The sequence below is a fragment of the Branchiostoma floridae genome, chromosome 12 (genome assembly GCF_000003815.2).
Source record: "Branchiostoma floridae strain S238N-H82 chromosome 12, Bfl_VNyyK, whole genome shotgun sequence".
NCBI classification, from domain to species: Eukaryota; Metazoa; Chordata; class Leptocardii; order Amphioxiformes; family Branchiostomatidae; genus Branchiostoma; species Branchiostoma floridae.
Genome location: NC_049990.1, coordinates 4,387,868 through 4,409,207, shown reverse-complemented (window position 1 = coordinate 4,409,207; position 21,340 = coordinate 4,387,868). Strand labels below are relative to the sequence as shown.

At 41.1% G+C, this 21,340-nt stretch overlaps 2 protein-coding genes across 2 annotated transcripts; both read right to left on the bottom strand.

The window, feature by feature from the left end:
• Positions 1–2,061: 2,061 nt before the first annotated feature.
• On the bottom strand, positions 2,062–5,143 carry LOC118427727 (protein Tube-like). Its single transcript, XM_035837642.1, has 5 exons — positions 5,072–5,143; positions 4,588–4,753; positions 4,204–4,282; positions 3,660–3,751; positions 2,062–3,180 (listed from the first exon to the last, which is right to left on the bottom strand). Exons 2-5 carry the CDS (start codon positions 4,737–4,739, stop codon positions 2,085–2,087), a joined length of 1,419 nt encoding a protein of 472 aa, XP_035693535.1. The 5' UTR covers positions 4,740–4,753; positions 5,072–5,143; the 3' UTR covers positions 2,062–2,084.
• Positions 5,144–10,641: 5,498 nt separating this feature from the next.
• LOC118428041 (UV radiation resistance-associated protein-like) lies at positions 10,642–21,310 on the bottom strand. The gene is made up of 13 exons (XM_035838005.1): positions 21,086–21,310; positions 19,790–19,928; positions 18,818–18,852; positions 18,569–18,632; positions 17,919–18,016; positions 17,478–17,564; positions 16,219–16,425; positions 15,689–15,700; positions 15,186–15,312; positions 13,536–13,620; positions 11,838–11,841; positions 11,461–11,598; positions 10,642–10,848 (listed from the first exon to the last, which is right to left on the bottom strand). Exons 1-13 carry the CDS (start codon positions 21,140–21,142, stop codon positions 10,642–10,644), a joined length of 1,260 nt encoding a protein of 419 aa, XP_035693898.1. The 5' UTR covers positions 21,143–21,310.
• Between the last annotated feature and the right edge of the window lie 30 nt (positions 21,311–21,340).

Genomic DNA, 21,340 nt, shown 5'->3' with positions numbered 1-21,340 from the left:
CTGAAGGTACGGACCTTGACCTGATCCTCTGGACCTGAATTTTCTGTACCGGTACCCACCCCTAGTCACTACGCATCTCATACGGACTTGAATATACATATACGCACTCTTGTTACTGATCCCTTATTTTACAATATTATTATACAATTAGGTGACGACTAGCTATAGTCGTAAAGAAATGAAAGAGAATAAGAGAAAAGCTGGCTAAAAATGAAAAGAAAACCCAACTGTCACAATCTGATAGTTTATTCCACTGGAACAAAGCGATTTATCATTTACAATATTTAGAACAATCTTTGATACATAAACTCAGTTGTCTTCTGTGCACCATAAAATTATAGATTGAAACAGAATCTTTCACATCATAGCATCATCCTTAACTTAGAACTCACATTATATTTTGCAAACTTTGTACACATTTTAACACATTTCTGTACTTTGCACAAGTCACTTTTTTCGGTTGATCCACAAGAACTGAGTTCACAACAAGTCTTGCATATAAATACTTACTTATAAAATATACATACCTGCAGTGTACACCTCATTGGTGTATCTACACATCTTATTTTGCATCACAATAAATGATATGGCTGCAATTCTGTACACTTTTTCTCTTCATTGCTACACTTTTGTATGTTTCGTTTGAATGAGTACTGGCTAAAGTGGGTAGTATCTCATTGGACTGAGGTACGTATGCACATCGCTATGTTCTAAATTGAATTTCTGTTACCCTTGACATTATCATGGGAATATCATGAAGAAAGTACAAGTATAACAAAAATGAAAAAGACAACAAAACACAAAAAGTTTTTTTATCGATGAAATTTGTTGAGCATTGTGTGAAATGGTTTGACCATAGTGATGACACCAACCTACCACAGCTTCAGTGAAGCACACACTAAGTAAGACTAAAGGGAAGGTTACATGTGTATGGAGTATGATCAAGAAATACAGAGATATGGCAATAAAAAATTCAAGCCTGCAATTGTCTTGCTTACTTCTACTTTCAGGGATGCAAATACCCATCTGTAACCAGGTTGTTTAGTTTTCAGGCAATTCTTTTTCCCCTCCAGAAAAAAATATTGATAGTTTGCAATTTGTCAGGCTGAAAGAATATAGCATTATGAATCTTATGTACTATATGCATTATGTAGCAGAAAATAGAGGTAAAATATTTGAGAACTGACTTTGCTGTGTAATATCAACATATTGGTCAATCTACATTGTAAGTTCCATAGGAAGAGATCAGAACAGCTGTAACACTTGTAAATGTGGTTCTGAGCTATTCGGTATCTGGAAGTGACGCCCCATCATACTACAATTCAACTATTTACAGACTGAGGGACGACCCAAGACTAGAAAGCTTGGAAAGGCAGATTGAATAAGATATGATGTTACGTGTAAAATGCCACAAGTCTTATGATAAGATCTGGCCAGCTGCTGCTGCATGCTTGCAAATGTGGTGTGTTATGCTGATTTGTGGTCAGCTGGTTATACCGCATTCAGAAGACACAGTGCAATGCAGAAATCATATTGCTGCTACATTTTCTAAAGAATTATCAGTGCATTGTGTATCAATTTCAATCAAATATACAATACACAACATGAAGAGGGCTCTTGAACACAATACCATCTTTTCTCATTACAAGTAGACTTCGTGAAGTAGACAAAAAAGTGAAATTTTGGCAAAGTTCATTTAAATAAAACCTTTCTACTGGGAAAGAAGATCAGGAAATATCCTTCAGATTAAACCACTAGTGCTGCATGGATCGCATTTGTTGGTTTATGGATTCAAAAAAGAAAATTATGCTGAACTGGCCAGAAGGAAGCTTAACAAAAACAGCATCTTAGGTGCACACAGTTTGGGGCAGTGAAGAGTCAAATATTTTATAAGTTGCCCTCCTAGCCCTCTACTTTAATCAAGACCTCTTGTTGATTTGTACTTGAAGACATTGCAGACCAGGGAAACAAAACTATTGGTGCAACCATAAGCAAGCATTGCGAATGGGATATCTAGTATACAATGAAATATACACACAAGGAAGCACTGGATTCAAAGAGTTTTTCTACAATGTCTGGATTTGCTATGTCTTTCCAGTCATGGAGGAACTGACTTTCTTAAAGCTTTTGGGCTGAGCCGAGAGGGCGGCAGCTCTTGAGGTGATGTCGTCGGAAAGTCCCCCTATCTGAGCGTTCCTTATTGCATCTTCTATACTTAATGGAACCTCAACTGCCTCCCCTAGTTGCTCTGGCCCAGGACCAGACTGGTGCCCAGTAGGATTGGAGTTAGGAACGTTCGCAGTTGGCTTAATGTCGACTGTTATACGCACTTCATCTGAGCTGATAGGATTTGAGCTCAGGCTAGACGATGGTTTGGTTGTCGTAAGCGACACCCCGCTGTCGGAATTTTGCTGCAGTTTGTCAACATTCACGTTATCCTCTGTGGCTTCTTGACTTTGCATGGCGTCTATAACGTCCTCGGTGAGAGAGATACGCTTAAACTGCTCGACATAGTCCTGGTTAACGTCTGAGTCGTTATCGTGAGAATTGTTTCCGTCCGAGTCCCCTACGCTCGACTTTCTGGAACCGCGACCTTGGAGATTAAGAAGGTCTCTATGTACACCTGGACTTGAGTTGCCCGTATCTTCCTTCTTAGAGTCTGTCTCTACGGGTAACTGCGAAGTCAACACCTGGACATTTTGCATTGCAGTTTGCGGCAAGACTGTTGCGTCACTTCTACCCGTATCCGCATGTATCGTTTCCTGACTTGTCTGTGCAACAGTCTGTGGAATCATTTGTGTTCTAATCGACGTAGGAACATTTGGAACTTCTGCTACGGATTGTTCATGCTTTTCCTTTGGCAGAGCACCGTTTGATGTGGCAGGAAAGTTGGCATGTGTGGGAATCGGTTGTTGGACTTTTTCTGGAAAACTTCCGTTGGTGACGCTGGTGTTGACGATAACGCCTGGATTTCCGAGTCCTGATTGCACTTGTACAGGGTAGGGTTTGGGGTTTACGTTGGTGTTGGGTACGTTTGGCAGAGACGTGGGCCCGTCTGTAGCGTCCTTGTTGGAGACAGGAATGGGTACAGAGTTCTGTTGGGTGGTGGGCTGTGCCACTGGCTGGGGCGGGGGTGCAGGAAGGGGTCTCTGTGGTACCGCACCTGGGGGTGTCGCCTCGCTGTAACAGGAAAAATACAAGTTGCACTTCTCAAAGAAAAACCATCATGATACAGTCAAACCTGTCCTAAGCAACCACTCAAAAGATTGAGCAAAAATGGTTGCTGATGACAGGTGGTTGCTCCCAACAAGTTTGTTGGTTAGTCAGATGATTAATTGATGTTATGGTAATCCTGGTTAGATGGAGAAGACCATAGGAAACTAGACAAGAGATAAACAGGAGGTTTTGGGGCATTTTTATTTTTTGGGTGACTTTTCAAAGTTACCAAGACATAATAAACCCAAACAAAAGAAACTCAGGGTAACTGTGCCAGCAGAAATCCTCATTGAAAATGTTGCGTGGAGGGTGACTGCTCCTTTGGGTCTGAAAAAGTGGTTGCTTTTGGGTATGACAGTTGGTTGCTTGGCAGAGGGCCTTAACTACATTAAAAAAAAAACACTATTAAGTCTAATTACAAGGAGAAGAACATGGCTACTCACAACCTGACCCCCAGCCTCTGTTCCAGCAGACTCTTCAGGTTGGGCAGGGTCAGCCTCAGGTCACTGGTGCCCAGGCCACAGTAGTACCTCAGCTGGGGGGAGGGAATACATTTGTATCATCATCATAATCATTAGTCCCATAGCTTTCTAACAAGCTGCAATATACCCAACTGTAAACTATAGAAAAACTTGGTGTGAACTTTGACTTTGGAATGTCTGTAGGCTGCAATAGTACCTCAACTGTGGTGGTGGAAAAACTATAGTGTAAACTACATTGTTTGAAAACAATGATTGCATTTACTTTTAATTTGGAATAAGTTTAAATCTTACATGTAGTTCATCTAGACTTCAATAGTACCACAGCTGTGGTGGTGGTGGAATATAGGATTGTTATATTGTTATATAGAAATACTGTTTGCTTTGAACTTGGAGAGACTAAATATCATGTCTATGATGTATGAGTATGAACACAGATATCAAAACAACACACTGTTCATTGAATGAGGCAACTGAAATTAGAGAAGTCTGAAGTCTAACAACTGACCTGGGCAATGTTCTTGTTGAGAAGAAACACGGCATAGCTGAACTGGAATCTTTCTTTTCCCTTGGAATACAAGGGGAACCTACAAGAATGGAAGATTTACTATCAATAATTATTCTGTATCTGATTTCTAATATGTAAAACATCTGACTTCTGAGATACAAAAAGACACTTTACTTAATTCTTCAAATTGAATATGAAGTAAAAAACACAGTCAAAGTTTCAACAAACCCTTTAGTCTTATTCAAGCTGATGCCATTCATCTGTAAATTTGGTACGAGTATTCAAAGAGTTGTACCAAACCCCTAAGCTGTATATTAATCATTCAGATTCTCCAGGAAGCTGGAGTAGTCATTTTAATTGAAGAACAAATAGATGAAGTCTTACTCTCTGTCCCTGTCTGCCAGTTTGGCCGTGATGGGGTCTCTGATCTTAGACTTGGAGCCCCTGTAGATGATGGGATACTGCAGGGGCAGCTGGAGAAACTGGGCAATCATCATCAGGAGGTGTGCAGCATAGCCTAGTCCTGCTTCTACCATGTTGTCATCTTTACCTGCAGCAAGAGACAATATTGTAACTTTAATGGTAGAGGATAGGAGACTGCAGGAGAAGCTTTAATTGTTAGGATTTTGGAGTGCTTTTCATCCATTAGTTGAGGCAAGAATGACAGATACAAGTCATGGGAACTGTAGAAAACTACAAAAGATAAGGAAGCTTGCAATGAACAGAATAAAGTGGACAGATCTGAAGAAAGACAGATTGCAGCTGCAGGGTGTCCAGACCCCATGTAGCAACAGAACACAGTGGACTACCACTACAAGTCATGGTTCTAGTGGTGTAGGTAGAATTTCACAGCAAGATGATGTCTTACCTTGTAACTCCTCTGCATTTGGCAGCCAAACCCCACATATCGTATGCCTTCCGTTGGGCAGCTGTCAATGGGATGGAGCAAGAACATGTTAACTGAGTCAACAAGTACAACACTGGTCAGGAAATAAAAGGTAATTTTTACTACTACATGTACACCTACCAAGGCATGTACTTTGCATGAAGCTATGACTGAGAATGGAAAAGCCACATTCCTTCAGAAAACTTAAAGGTAAAATGTGACATGCTATACTCCCCTCCTTCTAAGTTCTACAACACCTTTGTTTCGTGACCCCTGTAACCTTTGACACCCAGTCACATGACTACCCTTTAGAGCTGAGCAATATGGCGGAGGCTTTCTGAAAGCGTTTCACCGAGTGTCCATGGTTTGTGGTGCGTAACAGTTTAATTCTCTATATTCAATTCATCATCATTGTCATCATCCCATAGCTTTTTAATCAGCTGTAGGGACAGCACAACTTGTTATGCTGTCTTAATAGGCATCTAGTTCCCTGGTGGCGCCTATCTCCTCTCCAGGGCAATTACTTTCTACTTAATCTGTAAATGTTAAAGCTACCTGTGCTATTGGGTAGATTTCTGCCAGCTCTGCGATCAGCTGACGTCTTCTCACCGCCAACTGTGCTTTGGACTTCACCAGCGTCTCCCTAAAATAAACAAACATCGTAAAAATTTCATTTTGGGTTATCCTTCAACTCCTGCAGTGTAGAAAAGGATCATTTGAAATTATTGTGTCCAAAAAAATAGTATCATTTACTTGCACAATAGCCACATAGTATGACAAATCCTTGTTACACATTTTATATACCTTTCACATACCTCTGTGACCCAAGGTGCAGTGTAAACAGGTGAGTTGATACATAAACCATTCTTTGCTTAGTCATAAAAAGACTGTTGACATTAGGCATGACTCAAGGGAAAGTCCCAGAAGTGGTACAGGTCAAGTCATAGGGGAAAACCAGATAGAAGCTTTGCTGCTACAGGCAGAAACTCTATCCACAAGTTTCTGCCCAGACATGTTCACAACCATCGAGTCTTAAATACCCAGGTGAGATTTTGACCTATTTGTTCATCCTCAGTAAAATACTTTTTTTCTGCATATCTGCACTGGGGCAGGTAACATTGAAAATTACCTGCACCAGACAAATGCTACCTGCACCACTGTGCACTCTGAATTTAGGAAGTATGGATCACAATTGTTCAGGAACCATCATTTTATACTTAATAGGTGGTAACAGTCAATGCAGCTAATAACAATCCACATGCACCTACACGATTGGATATTTATGTACAAAACCTAGTACATGGCCCAGTGCAGGTTAGGTGCAGGTAGACACCAGACATACCTGCACAGCTTCAATTTTACCTGCACTAAACTGCATATGCAGGTGGTGTTTTGAGCCCTGATCCTGGTACCTGGGTTATGTTGGATGTCCATGTAGGTGTTACAGGTTTTGCTCAGACTTCAACTGTGGTTTATTTATCATTACACACAATAAGAGCTGACAGACATTCCTCTGCAAACCAAGGTGATCAATTCATAAGTACAATGTCTGTGTACAATCATTGCTAAGTAACTAGGACTATCATTATGTGTTCTAGAGAAAATCTTTCACAATGAAAATGTACATGTAGAGACTCATTTATGTACTCTGATTTTTACCTTCGTATGACCTTACAGACTTTGAACTGCATTTTTTCTGCTTGATTATGTTGACATGGTGATTTTCTCTCTCTCTCTTTGCACAAGGTTACTTATCAGATAGAAAATAAGATGTCTGACAGTCAAGTTACCAGCTTGACAAACAAGCTACAGGAACTGGACTTGTGCATTACAAGACAATATGGCCAAGAAATCTGCTATGCAGGTGCCCTGGTGGAAGAAAAAAGGCCTGCAGATTGGTGAGTGTTGTCCTAGTCATGTAAGAACTAGGGCGTACTCAGTTAGCATGGATTACTTAGTTAATATTTTTTATAACATTCATCCTAATTTCTTATTGGCCTGATCTGTATTAGTAATAGTTGACTTTATGATGTTCATCTGCATCCATGCAAGTCTTCCACCTTGACCCAAAGCCATTTTTTTCATTGTCAGTCAGTACAAAGACCATCTTAAGGAGGGGGAGTCATCCCTTGACAGGGAAGACCTGGACTCGGCAGAGAAGCACTTTGCAGCTGCACTCAAGATGGTTCATGTCAAAGGTATGACTAAGAACAGATCTAACTTCTTTAAGTTCTTGTAACTTAACAAAACAACCTTATTTTTCATGTATATACATACATGTATTGTATAAAAAACATAAATCTTGCAAGAAAAATCATGTATTTCCCCAATACAAAAAGACTACAGATTAGTGAACAATAAAACACAAGGTTTGCAGAATGTATAGAATTTGAATTCCAATTTTAATGCAAACAAGATTCAATAGGCATGGATGAAGGTGGTGACATTTGATACCTGTCTGGCTGCTTCTAAAAATGTACAGAAAGGCATTATAAAGTTGCGGCAATATGTTTTGCATATCAATGGAACGCCCAGCATTAAATTCATTTCCCTAGACCCGACAGCCCAGCAGTACCAGAGAGAGGTGGAGCCCCTGTGCAAGTTGGGGGATGTCTACAGTAAGCGAGGTCAGCAGACAGGAGACGGGGGAGACTTTGTCAAAGCAGCAGCACTCTACAATGCAGCAATAGCCAGGTCAAATGTTGAAATCATCAAGGGGAACATATATACAGCTGTTAAAGAATTAGAGCAGTCATTTCTCAAATCTATCTTAGACATTCCTTGCAATATGAGTCAAGATAATACAGAAAAACATAAGAAACAGCTGAAGAAGATGCGGGACCAGATCAAGCTGGAGATGGAAACCATTGACCAGCAGCTGGATCCTTATGTGTATGACGAGGATGACCCACTTGTCAAAGAGATAGAGGCAAAACGAGCCCAGGCTGTCAGGCAATTGTTTGAGAACATTGTACATGACAGAAAAAAATTCATTAGCCTGCTTGTAGAAGAGTGTATTGGGTTAATGGGCCCCCCTCCCTGTAACTATGCCCTGATAGGTTTGGGTTCACAGGCCACAGGACTGGTAACTCCATACTCAGACCTAGAGTTTGCTATCTTGGTAGAGCGAGAAAGAGAAGAAATTCTCGCATTTTTCCGTAAACTCACTCACTATCTACACCTCAAGGTGGTCAACCTGGGAGAAACTATTCTCCCAGCAATAGGGATAAGATGTCTCAATGACTTTCACTCTGGGAGTCCAAAGGATGACTGGTACTATGACTCTGTTACACCACGTGGGTTTGCATTTGATGGCTCAATGCCAAAGGCAAGCAAGACTCCACTTGGCAGGCAGGAAACAAAGAACCAATCACCCAGTGAACTCATCTGCACCCCAGAAAACATGGTTTCAATACTACAAAAGGATGCAAAATCATACCTAAAGGAAGGCTATCATCTTGCTAATATCTTGAGAAACCCATGCCTGATAGCAGGAGACCAGACTTTGATGGACACATACATGGCTATCACATTAAGAATACTGAAAGCTGACGGAAGTAAAATGGCTCAACAACTGGCACAGGAGACAATGATGGAAAATATGAAAAGCTACATGCGTAATAAAACAACTACAGCAAAGCTGATTGATGTGAAGACAGACCTCTATCGCTTCCCTTCTGTAGCAGTGGACTACTTAGCACTGTCTTCAGGCATCATACCTAGCACAGTTTGGGAGACAATAGAAGAAATGGAAAACCAACAAGTGATCAGTCCCAGCAATGCACACCACCTGACAGTGCTTACCAGCATCTCAGCAGAACTCAGACTCAGAACCTACATTGCAAATGGTGGACAGAAGGAAAAAATATCAGCTCTGGCTTCAATGGAAACGGTACTGCATAGACAGGAATCATCCCAACTGACCAATGATGAAGAAGGCACAACAGCACTGAGACATGTTTTCCGTCTGACAAACGAAAAACAGCTTTTTAGGTACTATTATACAGCAGTTCCTCTTAAAAAAGTTTTGTCTGATCATGAATGTTCTGGGCAGAGGCCAATTTCCAAGTCACTCCCAGATTTGTATGATACATATGTACAAGGGATGATGTACTCAGAGTTGTGCCAATATGGATTAGCTGTCAGCCACTTAAGCAAGGCTCTAACAAGAAGAGCTACAAATTTGAAAACTAAGAAATGGACAGTGTCCAGTTTTCTTGATGAGATTGGTATGTTTGAACAGCTTGCTGAAGCTTGGGTCTGTCTGGGTTATAACCAACAAGCAATCAGTTATACTGAAAATGCACTTAAGTTGTACAGGAAGGTCTTTGGTAAGAATACAGCACATCCTGCCATTGCAGAACAACTGCTCAGGCTGGGTATGACATGGAAAAGCCTGGGACATTACAAGAAAGCAATCAGCTATGTTGAACAGGCACTGCAGATGTATAAGAATGAAGAGACAAGAGCACAATATCCTGTTGGGATTGCTGTATCTCTACACTGCCTGGGGATGATCTTTGAAGGCCTGGGTGTTCTCAGGAAATCAATCAGCTACTATGAGCAGGCACTGCAGATGATGAGAGATATCTATGGTCAGACCACAGTTAGTCCCAACATTGCAGCTTTATCACAGTATAGGAATATTTTGGTTGATTAGGTTGGGTGATCACAGGAAAGCTATCAGCTACTTTGAACAGGCACTGCAGATGGACAGGACACTCTATGGCTGGGATACACTACATCCTGACATAGCCACCTCTCTTCACTACCTGGGACAAGCTTGGCACCATCTAGGTGATAATAGGAAAGCAATCAGGTACTGCGAAGTGGCACTACAGATGTGGAGGGGAATGTACGGTCAAGATACAGCACATCCAGACATTGCCAGATCATTCAATGACCTGTCAGGAATCTGGAGTGCCCTTGGTGATCCCATGAAAGCAATTAACTACCTTATGTGTGCACTGCACTATGAAAGGCATATCTACGGTGAAAGTACAGCACATCCTGAGATTGCTACTACACTGTACAACCTGGGCGCAACTTACGGTGAAAAGGGTGATTGCAAGAGAGCAATCAGTTACCTTGAACAGGCACTGGAGATGTACAGGAGTATCCATGGTGAGAGTACAGCTCATCCAGACATTGCCAGATCACTAATCTACCTTGGGTGTGTCCATGTCATCCAAGGTGATTACAGTAAAGCTATCAGCTACTTAGAACAGGCATTGCAAATGTACAGAGGTGTATATGGTAGAAGTGCAGCACATGCCGAAATTGCCAAGTTATTAAGCGGCTTGGGAACAGCCTATGTCCATCAAGGGGATCATATGAGAGCTATCAGCTACAATGAACAGGCACTTCAGATGTACAGGAGTATCCATGGTCAAGATACAGCACATCCTGACATAGCAAGGTTACTAAGCAATGTGGGCAAGGGCTGGCAGTATCAAGGTGATCACAGGAAAGCTATCAGCTACCATGAACAGGCACTGCAGATGAACAGGACTATCTATGGTGAGAGTATAGCACATCCTAACATAATGCAATCACTTCACATCCTGGGGATTGCTTACATCTGCCATGGTGATCAAAGTAGAGCAATCAGCTTCCTTGACCAGGCACTGGAGATGGGTGTTAGGATCCATGGTGAGACTGCAGTTCATACCGACATTGCCACTTTCTTGACCAATCTGGGAGATGCCTGGAGTGAACTGGGTGATCACAGGAAAGCAGTTGGCTACCATGAACAGGCACTGCAGATGTATAGGAGTATCCATGGTCAAGATACAGCACATCGTGACATAGCAAGGTTACTAAGCAACGTGGGCGAAGGCTTGCAGTATCAAGGTGATCACAGGAAAGCTATCAGCTACCATGAACAGGCACTGCAGATGACAAAAACTGTCTATGGTGAGAGTACAGCACATCCAAAATATGCAAGTTCACTCCACTGTTTGGGGTTAGCATGGAGTCATCTGGGGGATAAAAATAAAGCTGTTGGCTACCTTGAACAGGCGTTTGAAATGTTCAGGAGTGTCTATGGCCAAAGCACAGCACATCCTGACATTGCAAGATCCCTTCATGAGCTGGGAACAGCCTTACACTGTCAAGGAAATCGTAGGAGAGCAATTAGCTATCTCGAACAGGCACTGCAGATGCGTATGAGTATCTATGGTAAGAGCACAGCACATACTGAAATTGCCACCACACTTAGCAACATGGGATCCGCATATTTCTCTCAAGAATATCACAGGACAGCAATTGACCACTTTGAGCAGGCAATGCAGATGTTCAGGAGTGTCTATGGTGAGAGTACAGCACATCCTGACATAATGAATTTGCTATACAACCAGGGGATAGCTTACATATGCCAAGGTGATCATAATAGAGCAATCTGCTTCCTTGAACAGGCACTGCAGATGGGTGTGAGGATCCACGGTGAGACTGCAGTTCATACCGACATTGCCACTTTCTTGACCAATCTGGGAGATGCCTGGAGTGAACTGGGTGATTACAGGAAAGCAATTGGCTACTATGAACAGGCACTTAAGATGTACAGGAGTATCTATGGTCAAGACACAGCACATCCTGACATTGCGAAGTCACTACACAACCTGGGGGTAGTCTGGCAGCATCAAGGTGATTACTGGAAAGCTATCAGCTACCTTGATCAGGCCCTGCAGATGTACAGAAGTATCTATGATGAGAGAACAGAACATCCTAGAATTGTTACTTTACTCACCAACCTGGGAAATGCATGGGATAGTCTGGGTAATCACACAAAAGCTATCAGCTACCTTGAAGAGGCACAACAGATGTGTACAAAAATCTATGGTGACACTACAGCCCATCCACACACTGCCGCCATACTCCACCATCTGGGAGTTGCCAGGTACCGATTAGGTGACTGTAGAAAAGCCATCAGCTGTTATGAACAGGCACTGCAGATGATGAGCAAAATGTACGGAAAGAGTGCAGCTCATCCTCACATTGCTATATCCATAACTAGCCTAGCTTTGGCCTTGTGCAATATTGGTGATTACAAAACAGCAATCAGTAAATGTACTGAGGCTTTGGCTATGGCAAGACAAGTGTATCCTCAAGACAAAAGTCATCTATTGATAAAGCAAATTGAACCAGCCCTTGAGTACATCAGAGCAGCACTGTTAAAGAGGGTCCTCTGGGCTGTGATGAAGCATATGTTGCACATTGTATAACGCTTAGTGAAGTGTGTGCCTGCATTGTAGACTCAACATCACTTTTCACCTCTCTAAAAATGACATGATAGTAGATCATTAAGATGTGGAATAAAGGAAACAGCATTTTTACACATTACAAAATCTTCAGGAAAATGATGCTTCTTCAGTAAACTTAAGCAATAAAATTATTGTACATATTTCTAAACAACCACATTACACTAGAAATGCCAAGAATGTTTGAATATCTCCATTTAGTGTAGTATTTTGTGTAACATCATTGTTTTGGTATTACAGTCAGTATTAAAAATATGACATATTATTTATTGTACATGTATTATAATATGAGCTTTGAACGGAAGGATGCAAATTGAACTAGTAGAGTTCTAGACTTCTAGTCATTTAAGTCTTAGTGACCGTACTGTTAGGGGTTTTTCTTTCAGTCCATGGTTACACCTGTTACGCATGTTGCATTCTCACTGATTTACATGTAGGGTGTCTTTGTTTGATACATGCACTTCTACCTAGCCTGGGTAGCAAATCAAGTTCTTGTATACCTTAAACAAAAATATGATGAAGCTGTCAAAACTGTCAAGAAATCATCCTGTCATAACACGTCCTAATAATAAAGGCGCTAACAAGATGTGTCTCCTATAAGATTCTTGTATTATATTTCGGGTCACTGGATATATATCATACACATTGTACAATACATCACATACATATACAAATAAACAATTCAAATCTTAAATGCAGTTGAATTACTTTTGGTGTACTGTTGGGGAAACATGATACATTGTGAAAAGGGTCATAGACAAATACTTTCAGCATGAAGAATAGGACCATTGAGACATCAGTAGGAGGGAAAATCAGTGTGAATGTGCATTCAGCACCAGGGACAGGACCAGTGTGAAGTCAGTAGGCGGGTGATCAGTGTGAATGTACGTTCAGCACCAGGGACAGGACCAGGGTGAAGTCAGTAGTAGGATAATCAGTGTGAATGTGCGTTCAGCACCATGGACAGGACCAGTGTGAAGTCAGTAGGAGGATACTCAGTGTGAATGTACGTTCAGCACCAGGGACAGGACCAGTGTAGAAACCATATATAACAAAGACAATTAATATTATCGTCACCAAGGCAATGCTTTTTCATTGCCACTCTTATTTCATAGTTGTTTTTTTTTGTGTTTCTATGTTTATTTTTACCTGACCACACTCTCATCAGCCATAGTTTCATTCCTCACCTCTTCTCTATGTGCCCCTTCATCCTCTCCCCCAGGTCCAGCTTAGCCTGAGCCAGACCTTCTCTCTTCATCTCCAGCTCGGATTCTGGAGGAACAGAGAACAAGAAGCAAGATTTTATTCCCTAATAGGAGGGCCTGCATGCCTTTTTCCGTTAAGCGTTACGAGCCATTTTAATTCACCGTTAATCGTTACTGATCAGCTCTAATTCAACGTTAAACGTTATCGGTATATTCTTCGTGAAGCGTTATTGGTCGTTTTAATTCAACGTTAATCGTTATTGCCTACCTATCGTTATTTGTAATCCCGAATTCACCGTTAAGCGTTACCAAGAAATTCTTCGTAACAAGTTATACCCACAAAGTCAAATACCAAATAGCGCCCCTGAAAGTGCCGGAAATGGTGTTTCAAAAGGTCCAAATTTCAAAATTTCTCCGAGACTCCCGGCCGCTTCCAAGCCTCCACCAGGCCGCTTCGGGTAAATATATGTTGCGGAAGCGTCGCCCCAAAAACCTTTTCACTCATACAGATTTCATCAGAGTCAAACTTAGCGTAGTTTCAGGCAAAATTTACTCCTCGAATGCATAAAATGAGGTTTCTCCGGAGCTCCCTTGCGACGGTTTTGGCGTTCACGACGACATGGCGAAAATATGTTTGGAGCGTTGGTCGTCGCCCCCAAAAAAACTTTGATTTAACTTCGTTGGCCAGCAAAATTTGTCAAAATGCAGGAAATGACGGTCCAGATTTTTATATTTCCACGGACTTATCTTGCAATGTCTCATGCCTTCCGAGCTCGAAAGGATAAAAATATGTCGGAGGCCGGAGGTCTTAGCTCCAAGTACAACCATGTGTAATTTTGATGAAAAGTTCATTCTTCTGTCGGCAAAATTTGCCGGAAAATGCAGGAAATAGCATTTCAGAGGGTCATGATTTTAAAAAAAATCCCGGGGGAGCGTACCCCCGGATCCCCCAAGGATGCGTCACGCCTGCGACGCCCCAAGTGCTGAAAATTTTGTCAGCAATAGTTTAAACACCCCTATAAGAAATTTGCTTCCGCCTCCTCTGGTGGGAACACTGACGCAGGGAAGCAAATGTCATTGAGACAGCGGACATTGTCCCTGTCATTCATCTGGGTTCTGGGCACCTTTTCCTTCTCACAATACCATTAGTCAGAACCATCGAGATAACCTAGTCTAGCGTTGTACAAATAGGAACGAATGTCAATGTTACTGTTATGCTTTGTAACCCCTCCTGAATTTACCGTTAAGCGTTACCGGACCTCCTGAATTTACCGTTAAGCGTTACCGGCCTCCTGAATTTACCGTTAAGCATTACCAAGACCCCCCCATGCAGACCCTCTAATAGCACACAAGGATGGAGAATCAAGTCTACTGTGAGCATGGCGAAGCAAAGAATGACTCCTGCAGCTACCAACTGCAAGGTGAACACTGATTTTTTTTCCTGCCAGTTCACCATTACTAAAGACAAAAGACTAAGCTAAATCACATGTCCTCATTTCAACTACCCCTTTTTAAATCCTCAGAATATTTCTGAAAATTTTTTTTCTTACCTCTCTGCTTGCATGTACCCATTTAATCTGCTCCTACTTTAAACCCTTGGAATATCTCAGGGCCCCCTAAGATTCTTCTTACCTCTCTGCTGGCGTGTCTTCCTCTCGTTCTTGCTTGTCTCCTGTTCCATCTGCAGACTGGTGGTCTGTTTGCGCAGCTCCTCGTGCAGCAGGGCCACCCGCAGCCGAAGGGTCTCACGCTCAGATACCTGGGTGATGGGATGTGTTTGCTATTCGTGTGCTCTACTTTCACTTTTATGCATTTTATCCTTAAGATATAAATGGCCTCCTTCGGTCAGTAGTGACTATGGTAGAATGAATGATATCAGCCCTACAGCTTCGGCTATGACTAAACAGCCCTATACGAGACTAACAGTCTCTGCCACAAAGGGCACATCTGTAAGCTGACTCATCTTAAAGATTACTGTTTATTTGGAGAAAGGGGAATAGGACAATACATACATGCATGTCTGCAAAAATTACAGAAATCTTGAGTGGCAACATCATTAGAAAAGAAACCAGGACACTGCAAAGCCATAGTAAAGCTAGGAAAAGGAAAGCTGAGAAACAGCCACAGCAACCTACCATCTTAGGATCCTGTGATATAAGCCAGGCCCAACACAGGTCAGGACGGGCAGAAATCAGGACGTTGTGAAGAAAAGAAGGAAAGAAATGAAATCATATCAAACAGAAATTCATATTGCAGCCCTTATAGTCCAAGTAACTGAAGAAGGTTGAAAAGATGTGTATGCTAGATGCAAGAAAAGTAACTCAAGGATGCACTTATATTAACTTAATCACAAGCAGAGGGCTTATAATATAAGGTCACTTAGAAGTTCAAGAAAGCAGAGAGCATCTGCCATTGTGCAAAGAAGAAAAAACAGTGGTAGTGTTTGGTGGGAACACATGTATGTGTGTATATATTACCAGGGAAACAGAGTTCTAGTATCCTCTGCGTGTCCTCTAGTTTCTAGTCCCAGGACGTCCTGATGCCCAAGTCTAGCTACAAACCTGAGCACCTTAGAAATCAGGTAAGAGACCTTCAATCTTTGAGACAAATAAATATGCATGAAGTAAGTGTCTAGGACTACTTGTGTAGGGCAGTGCGAACTGACCAGCTGAGCCTTGATCCTCTGCTGCTCCATCCTGTCATCGATAGCCTCCTGTATCCGACTGACGGCCATCTGCGTCTGCTTGATGGCGCGCTGGGTGGTGTGGACCCGCAGCAGCGAGAACCCGTTGTACGACTGTCGCGGGGACAGGTGGTCCTGCTGTAGCGCCCTCTGGCGGGAAGCGTTGGCCTGGTTCTCCTGGCTTCTCTCCTGTGTGAGGAAAGGAACAGCATTGAAATAGACTTTATATACTAATAGACTTTATATACTAAAACGTATAGTATTCTTGAGTGCTTTTAAGTATGGCATAGCTGCAAGCCTCCCCCTCTGGCGGGAAGCGTTGGCCTGGTTCTCCTGGCTTCTCTCCTGTGTGAGGAGAGGAACAGCATTGAAATAGACTTTTATAACTCAAATGTATAGCATTCTTGAGTGCTTGTAAGTATTGCATAACTGATTACACAAGATTTCTCATATTTTTTTATTAGTAAGAAGTGACAAGGGAATCAAAGCACATTCTCACAACACAAGACTAGCGCAGAAAGGAGCATTCCTGCTACCTAAACCCAGAACTAATGCCATTACTCGAACCTTCTTATACAGAGCTATCAAAACATACAACACTCTACCAATTCACATTACATCCTCAAATCCACGTGCTTTCAAAGTAAAAATCTGGTCCTGGACAAAAACTCAAAGACATAAAAACTCACCTATCAGCTCATGGTGGTAAACTTGACTATGTCCCATCTGTATATTTCATGACCTCTGACCTCCACAATATCTAATATATGATAATATTATGTACATGTATGATATGATATGATAATAATGTTTTTGTTTATGTTAATTGAATGAGGATAATGATGAATTGATTGATTGACGTTATGAGTACTTTAATGTATTGCATAATATGATAAGTTAAGAATGTTAATGATTGATTTATGCTAGTTGTCTGATCAACATTATCTGTATAATTTGTTGTTATGTATTTTATTCATTGTGTGTAAAGGACTCCAGGAAGAATAGTTCAATGTAACTAATGGAGATTCCTAATAAACAAACAAACAAACAAAACCTTGAAGTTTGATTTACATTTTTGCTTTTGTCGTCAAGTACTAATTTAAGAAATGTAGCAAGTCATGTGTGTCTCCTCCTTTTCCACCCTGAACTTAGGTCTAAAATATTTTTCAAGCATCACTTGAAAGTACCTACACCACAGCAAGCATATAAAAGTTAATAAAGGATTGTTGTTTTTTGGTTACCATGTTATGGTCGGGTGCTGTATAGTAGCCCTCAAACATGCCAAAGATGATGGTGTTAGGGGACTGTCCATGTCCATCCTGGGTCACCTGGGGACACAAATACAAGCATTAACACAAGCAGACATTAACATGCATGTTCACTCAAGAATCAGTACTACAGTTTTATTTGAGACTTTCCAATAGATGAAAACAGTTAACTTTACTGCAACTTAACATTACAGTTTATTTTCATCACAGTACAACTATGTAAATGCTACAAGAGATGCACAACAAAATTAAGCATCTATACTTTGAAAATACCCTGATCTCATACCAAGGCAACAAAACTTCACCAAGCAAAACCAAATATTCCAGGCCGAAGTAAATAATAATTAAACTCAGTATCAAAGATGTAAGTCATACTAGTTGATATGGACAATTGTAAAGATGTACAGTACTTACGTGTGGCCCAATGTACCTGAGACCCCCTAAGTTAACTTTCCACTCAATCAGCAGACTGTACTTCTCCTCTGTACCTCCCCAGAGCTGGACTATAAAGGCTGGAGAGGTGGTCAAGGAAAGGTAAAAGTGTATTGCATATATCTGTATGTAAGTGCCAGAATGCTAAACAGCCACAAGTACAACTGTAGGAGCCCAACAGGCCATAACTTATCTAATTCTGTCCAATGTACCAGCAATATGCAAATAGACATTAAGAACACTTTACCGGGCTAAACATTCATTTTTGGGATTAGGTGCACAGGTGCTCCCAGCTTAAAAGATTGGGTGAACCAAAAACATTTTGGGTGCACCACTTAGATTTAAGTAATAACCTAATAATAAAACTTAGTTACAAGCTATCAAATTCTTAAACAAGTACCTTGACAGACATTTTTATTATCTTTCTAACACTTAGATGTCAAGAATATGATGTATACTAGTATACTTTGATATCTTTTCATACATTAACCTAAGAAAATATTTGGGTGCACCTTGTGCACCCACAGAAAATAATTGGGGGCACAGCTCCAATTTTGGGTGCACCTGCACATGCACCCAGTATTTCGAGCCCTGCTTTAAGAACATCACTATGACAGGAAAGCAAAGGATACAAGTAATGGATGTGTCAATTCCATCTTGTAGACTTCTCAACTCAAAACTCTTCCAGATAGGATTCTGAAGCAGAAAATACATGTCATTATTGACAAAAGCAAGTATTATACCATTCAAAAACATAATATACAAATGTGTTTACTATATGTCATAAGATTGACAAGAACACACTTTTTTTCAATTTGCCCATCTAATGAAACAATGTATATTGCCAACTGCAAACAGTAGTAACAAAAGCCTCCACTTACCAAAGATTTTCTGATAACTTCACTTCTATAAAATTCTGCAACACAAACAAACAGTGGATTACATGAATGTGTACTACATGTAGTATGGTCTTAGACTACTTTAACAACAGATTGAAATACTTTTTTTTTAGATAATTAACTTGCTGAACTTGCACATCATGAAATACTAGAGACAGGCACCATGTCAACTATCATGTCTAAGCTCTGTACACATGTATGTGAAAAGATATAAGGGCAGACAGCAGTAAACAAAGTCTTGAGGCCAGTCTTATTTTCAGTGCAAACAAGTACTAGCTAGACAGGCTTTGGTCTATAGTATATATGATTATCTACAGTGTGCTAGTTATGTCAACCTCTATGCAACATAAGACCTGGTTCATATATACCACTGAAATATGATCAATGGGGTTCAGTGAATCAAACTTTAGTCATGATAAAAAAGGAGAGTTATGCAATGACTGATAGATAACCCTTGACCCACTTTCTGCACCAGTTACCAGACACCTATTAGGTTTTTACCATGGTCAATCGACTGAAGGAGGCTACATGTAATATATTATTAGGTGGTGCAGGTAAAGTGTGCAGGGGCAGTTGATTTCATTGTTACCAGTACCAGAGCAGGTACGGAGAAAAAGTGTACTGAGCCCTGCAAGTGACAGTGTGGTAATCCTATCTTTTTATCACTTGTCACAGTGAAATTTCTGTACATGTATATTCTGTATATATGTTATATGTATCTGTGTGTCATGTTGTTTTTTGCATTATGTATATAAGGGCTATAGGAAGAAAAGCTGCTGAATAAACTTAAACTCAAATCTCCAAGGATTTTGAAATTGTGTGTGGGCCATGGGGGGAGTTAAAGTTGACACATTTTCCATTCTGGGATGCATTTTGCAACAAAAACAGGCAGCTGTAACAAACAATTCAGACTCCCCTAACATCTGCTTGGAGATTAAGAGTGTGGTACATTACCTCTATTGTTGGGTCCCTGGTCGCAGGTGGTACACAGGGTGAAATATGTGTCTAACAAACGTCCCCGCCATCCGTGGGCGGACTGAGGGGGAGCAACGATGTTCCTGGCAGATACGCTCCGCAGATGTCTCAGTCTCCTCTGGAGGAAAATCAATCACAGTCAATCAATCAATAGATCAATTAATCAATCAATAAATCCCGCCGGTAAATCATTGTATGATGTTAAACTTGAAGATCTAGTGTAAATAGCCATCTGCCCTATTATTAGCTTGGTACTTTGACCTGTGTGGACTTTGATTATAAAACTTTAAGCCATGAAGGCCACCCTACAGAAAAGAATACCCCTAATGTGTGAGGAAATTCGTGTTACTGGTTGTTAGGGGTTGTTATAGTCTTTTTGCCTGGTTAAAAACTTTGACCTCAATGGACTTTGATTTTTCAATCACTAAATAATGAAGTAAGGCATTGGGCCATAAAATGCCACACACACAAACTAGTATAACTTTATAATTATATCACAACATTCTAAGGTCAACTTGCTAATGGTGGGGTTGCAGTTTTCCTGACTAAAAAGTCACCATTATCAATTGAGAACTGTACTTACAAACTGTCAAATACTGGATTGACATACACTAATTTTGTTGCACAAAAATCAGACAGGTTGCAGCTTCTACATAACCAACCACCTGTTTCACATGTGCTGAACGTTTTGCAAATCTGGAACTGCAAGAGATGGAAGTGCAAACTACAATCTTCTGCTGTGATAAAGGACCATACTTTGAGCTAATGAAACCTAATCATTAGTTTACATAATCAATGATAAGTTAATTGGCCTCATAAATGTTGTTGGTGTCCAAAACAACACAGATAAGTTTTTGTTAACGTCTGACAACCGAATCTTGGCTGCGGTGACGGAATAGATTACTTCAACAACACGTCTGCTAACTGCAGACAGTGTAAACATTGTGAAGTTTAGAGCAACATCACCGAGCATTGGTATGTAAACATCAGCATTATCCGGTCTGACATGATATCGACATAGAAAGGGGTGGAGCCTTGACTAATTTGGTCAGGCAGACAAGACAGGACAATAATTCAATTAGCATAAAATAGACAGCTTATGCGGCTTCCTGCAATTGATAACAGATTCGTCTGTGTCGCGTGGACAACCATTAAACGTTCCGTTAACCTCATAATGTCATCGATTTCTTGATGTTTGTAAGATCTTGTTATCAGAAAGGGGGAAATTTCCGGTTCTTCTTGGACAGTTCCTTTGCAGAAAACGACGGATTTTACCTGCTGTAAGCTATGATCTGGGTGGATGACGCGGTATCTAGCGTCCCTTGTCGCCATCCTCCTTCTGTATCCTCCCGGAGGAGCCAAGAAAACTCGGCAAACTGGCGAGAATCAGCGAGAAAACTGTGCTCCGGTCGCTGTTTCCTTCCGATCTCTCCTCTCAGCGAACCGCCGCCATCTTGGTTGGCTGGAATGAGCATGCGTCAAGCGAAATCTCGCAAGACTAGGAAAAATCTAGGAGCAATTTTCTACAAA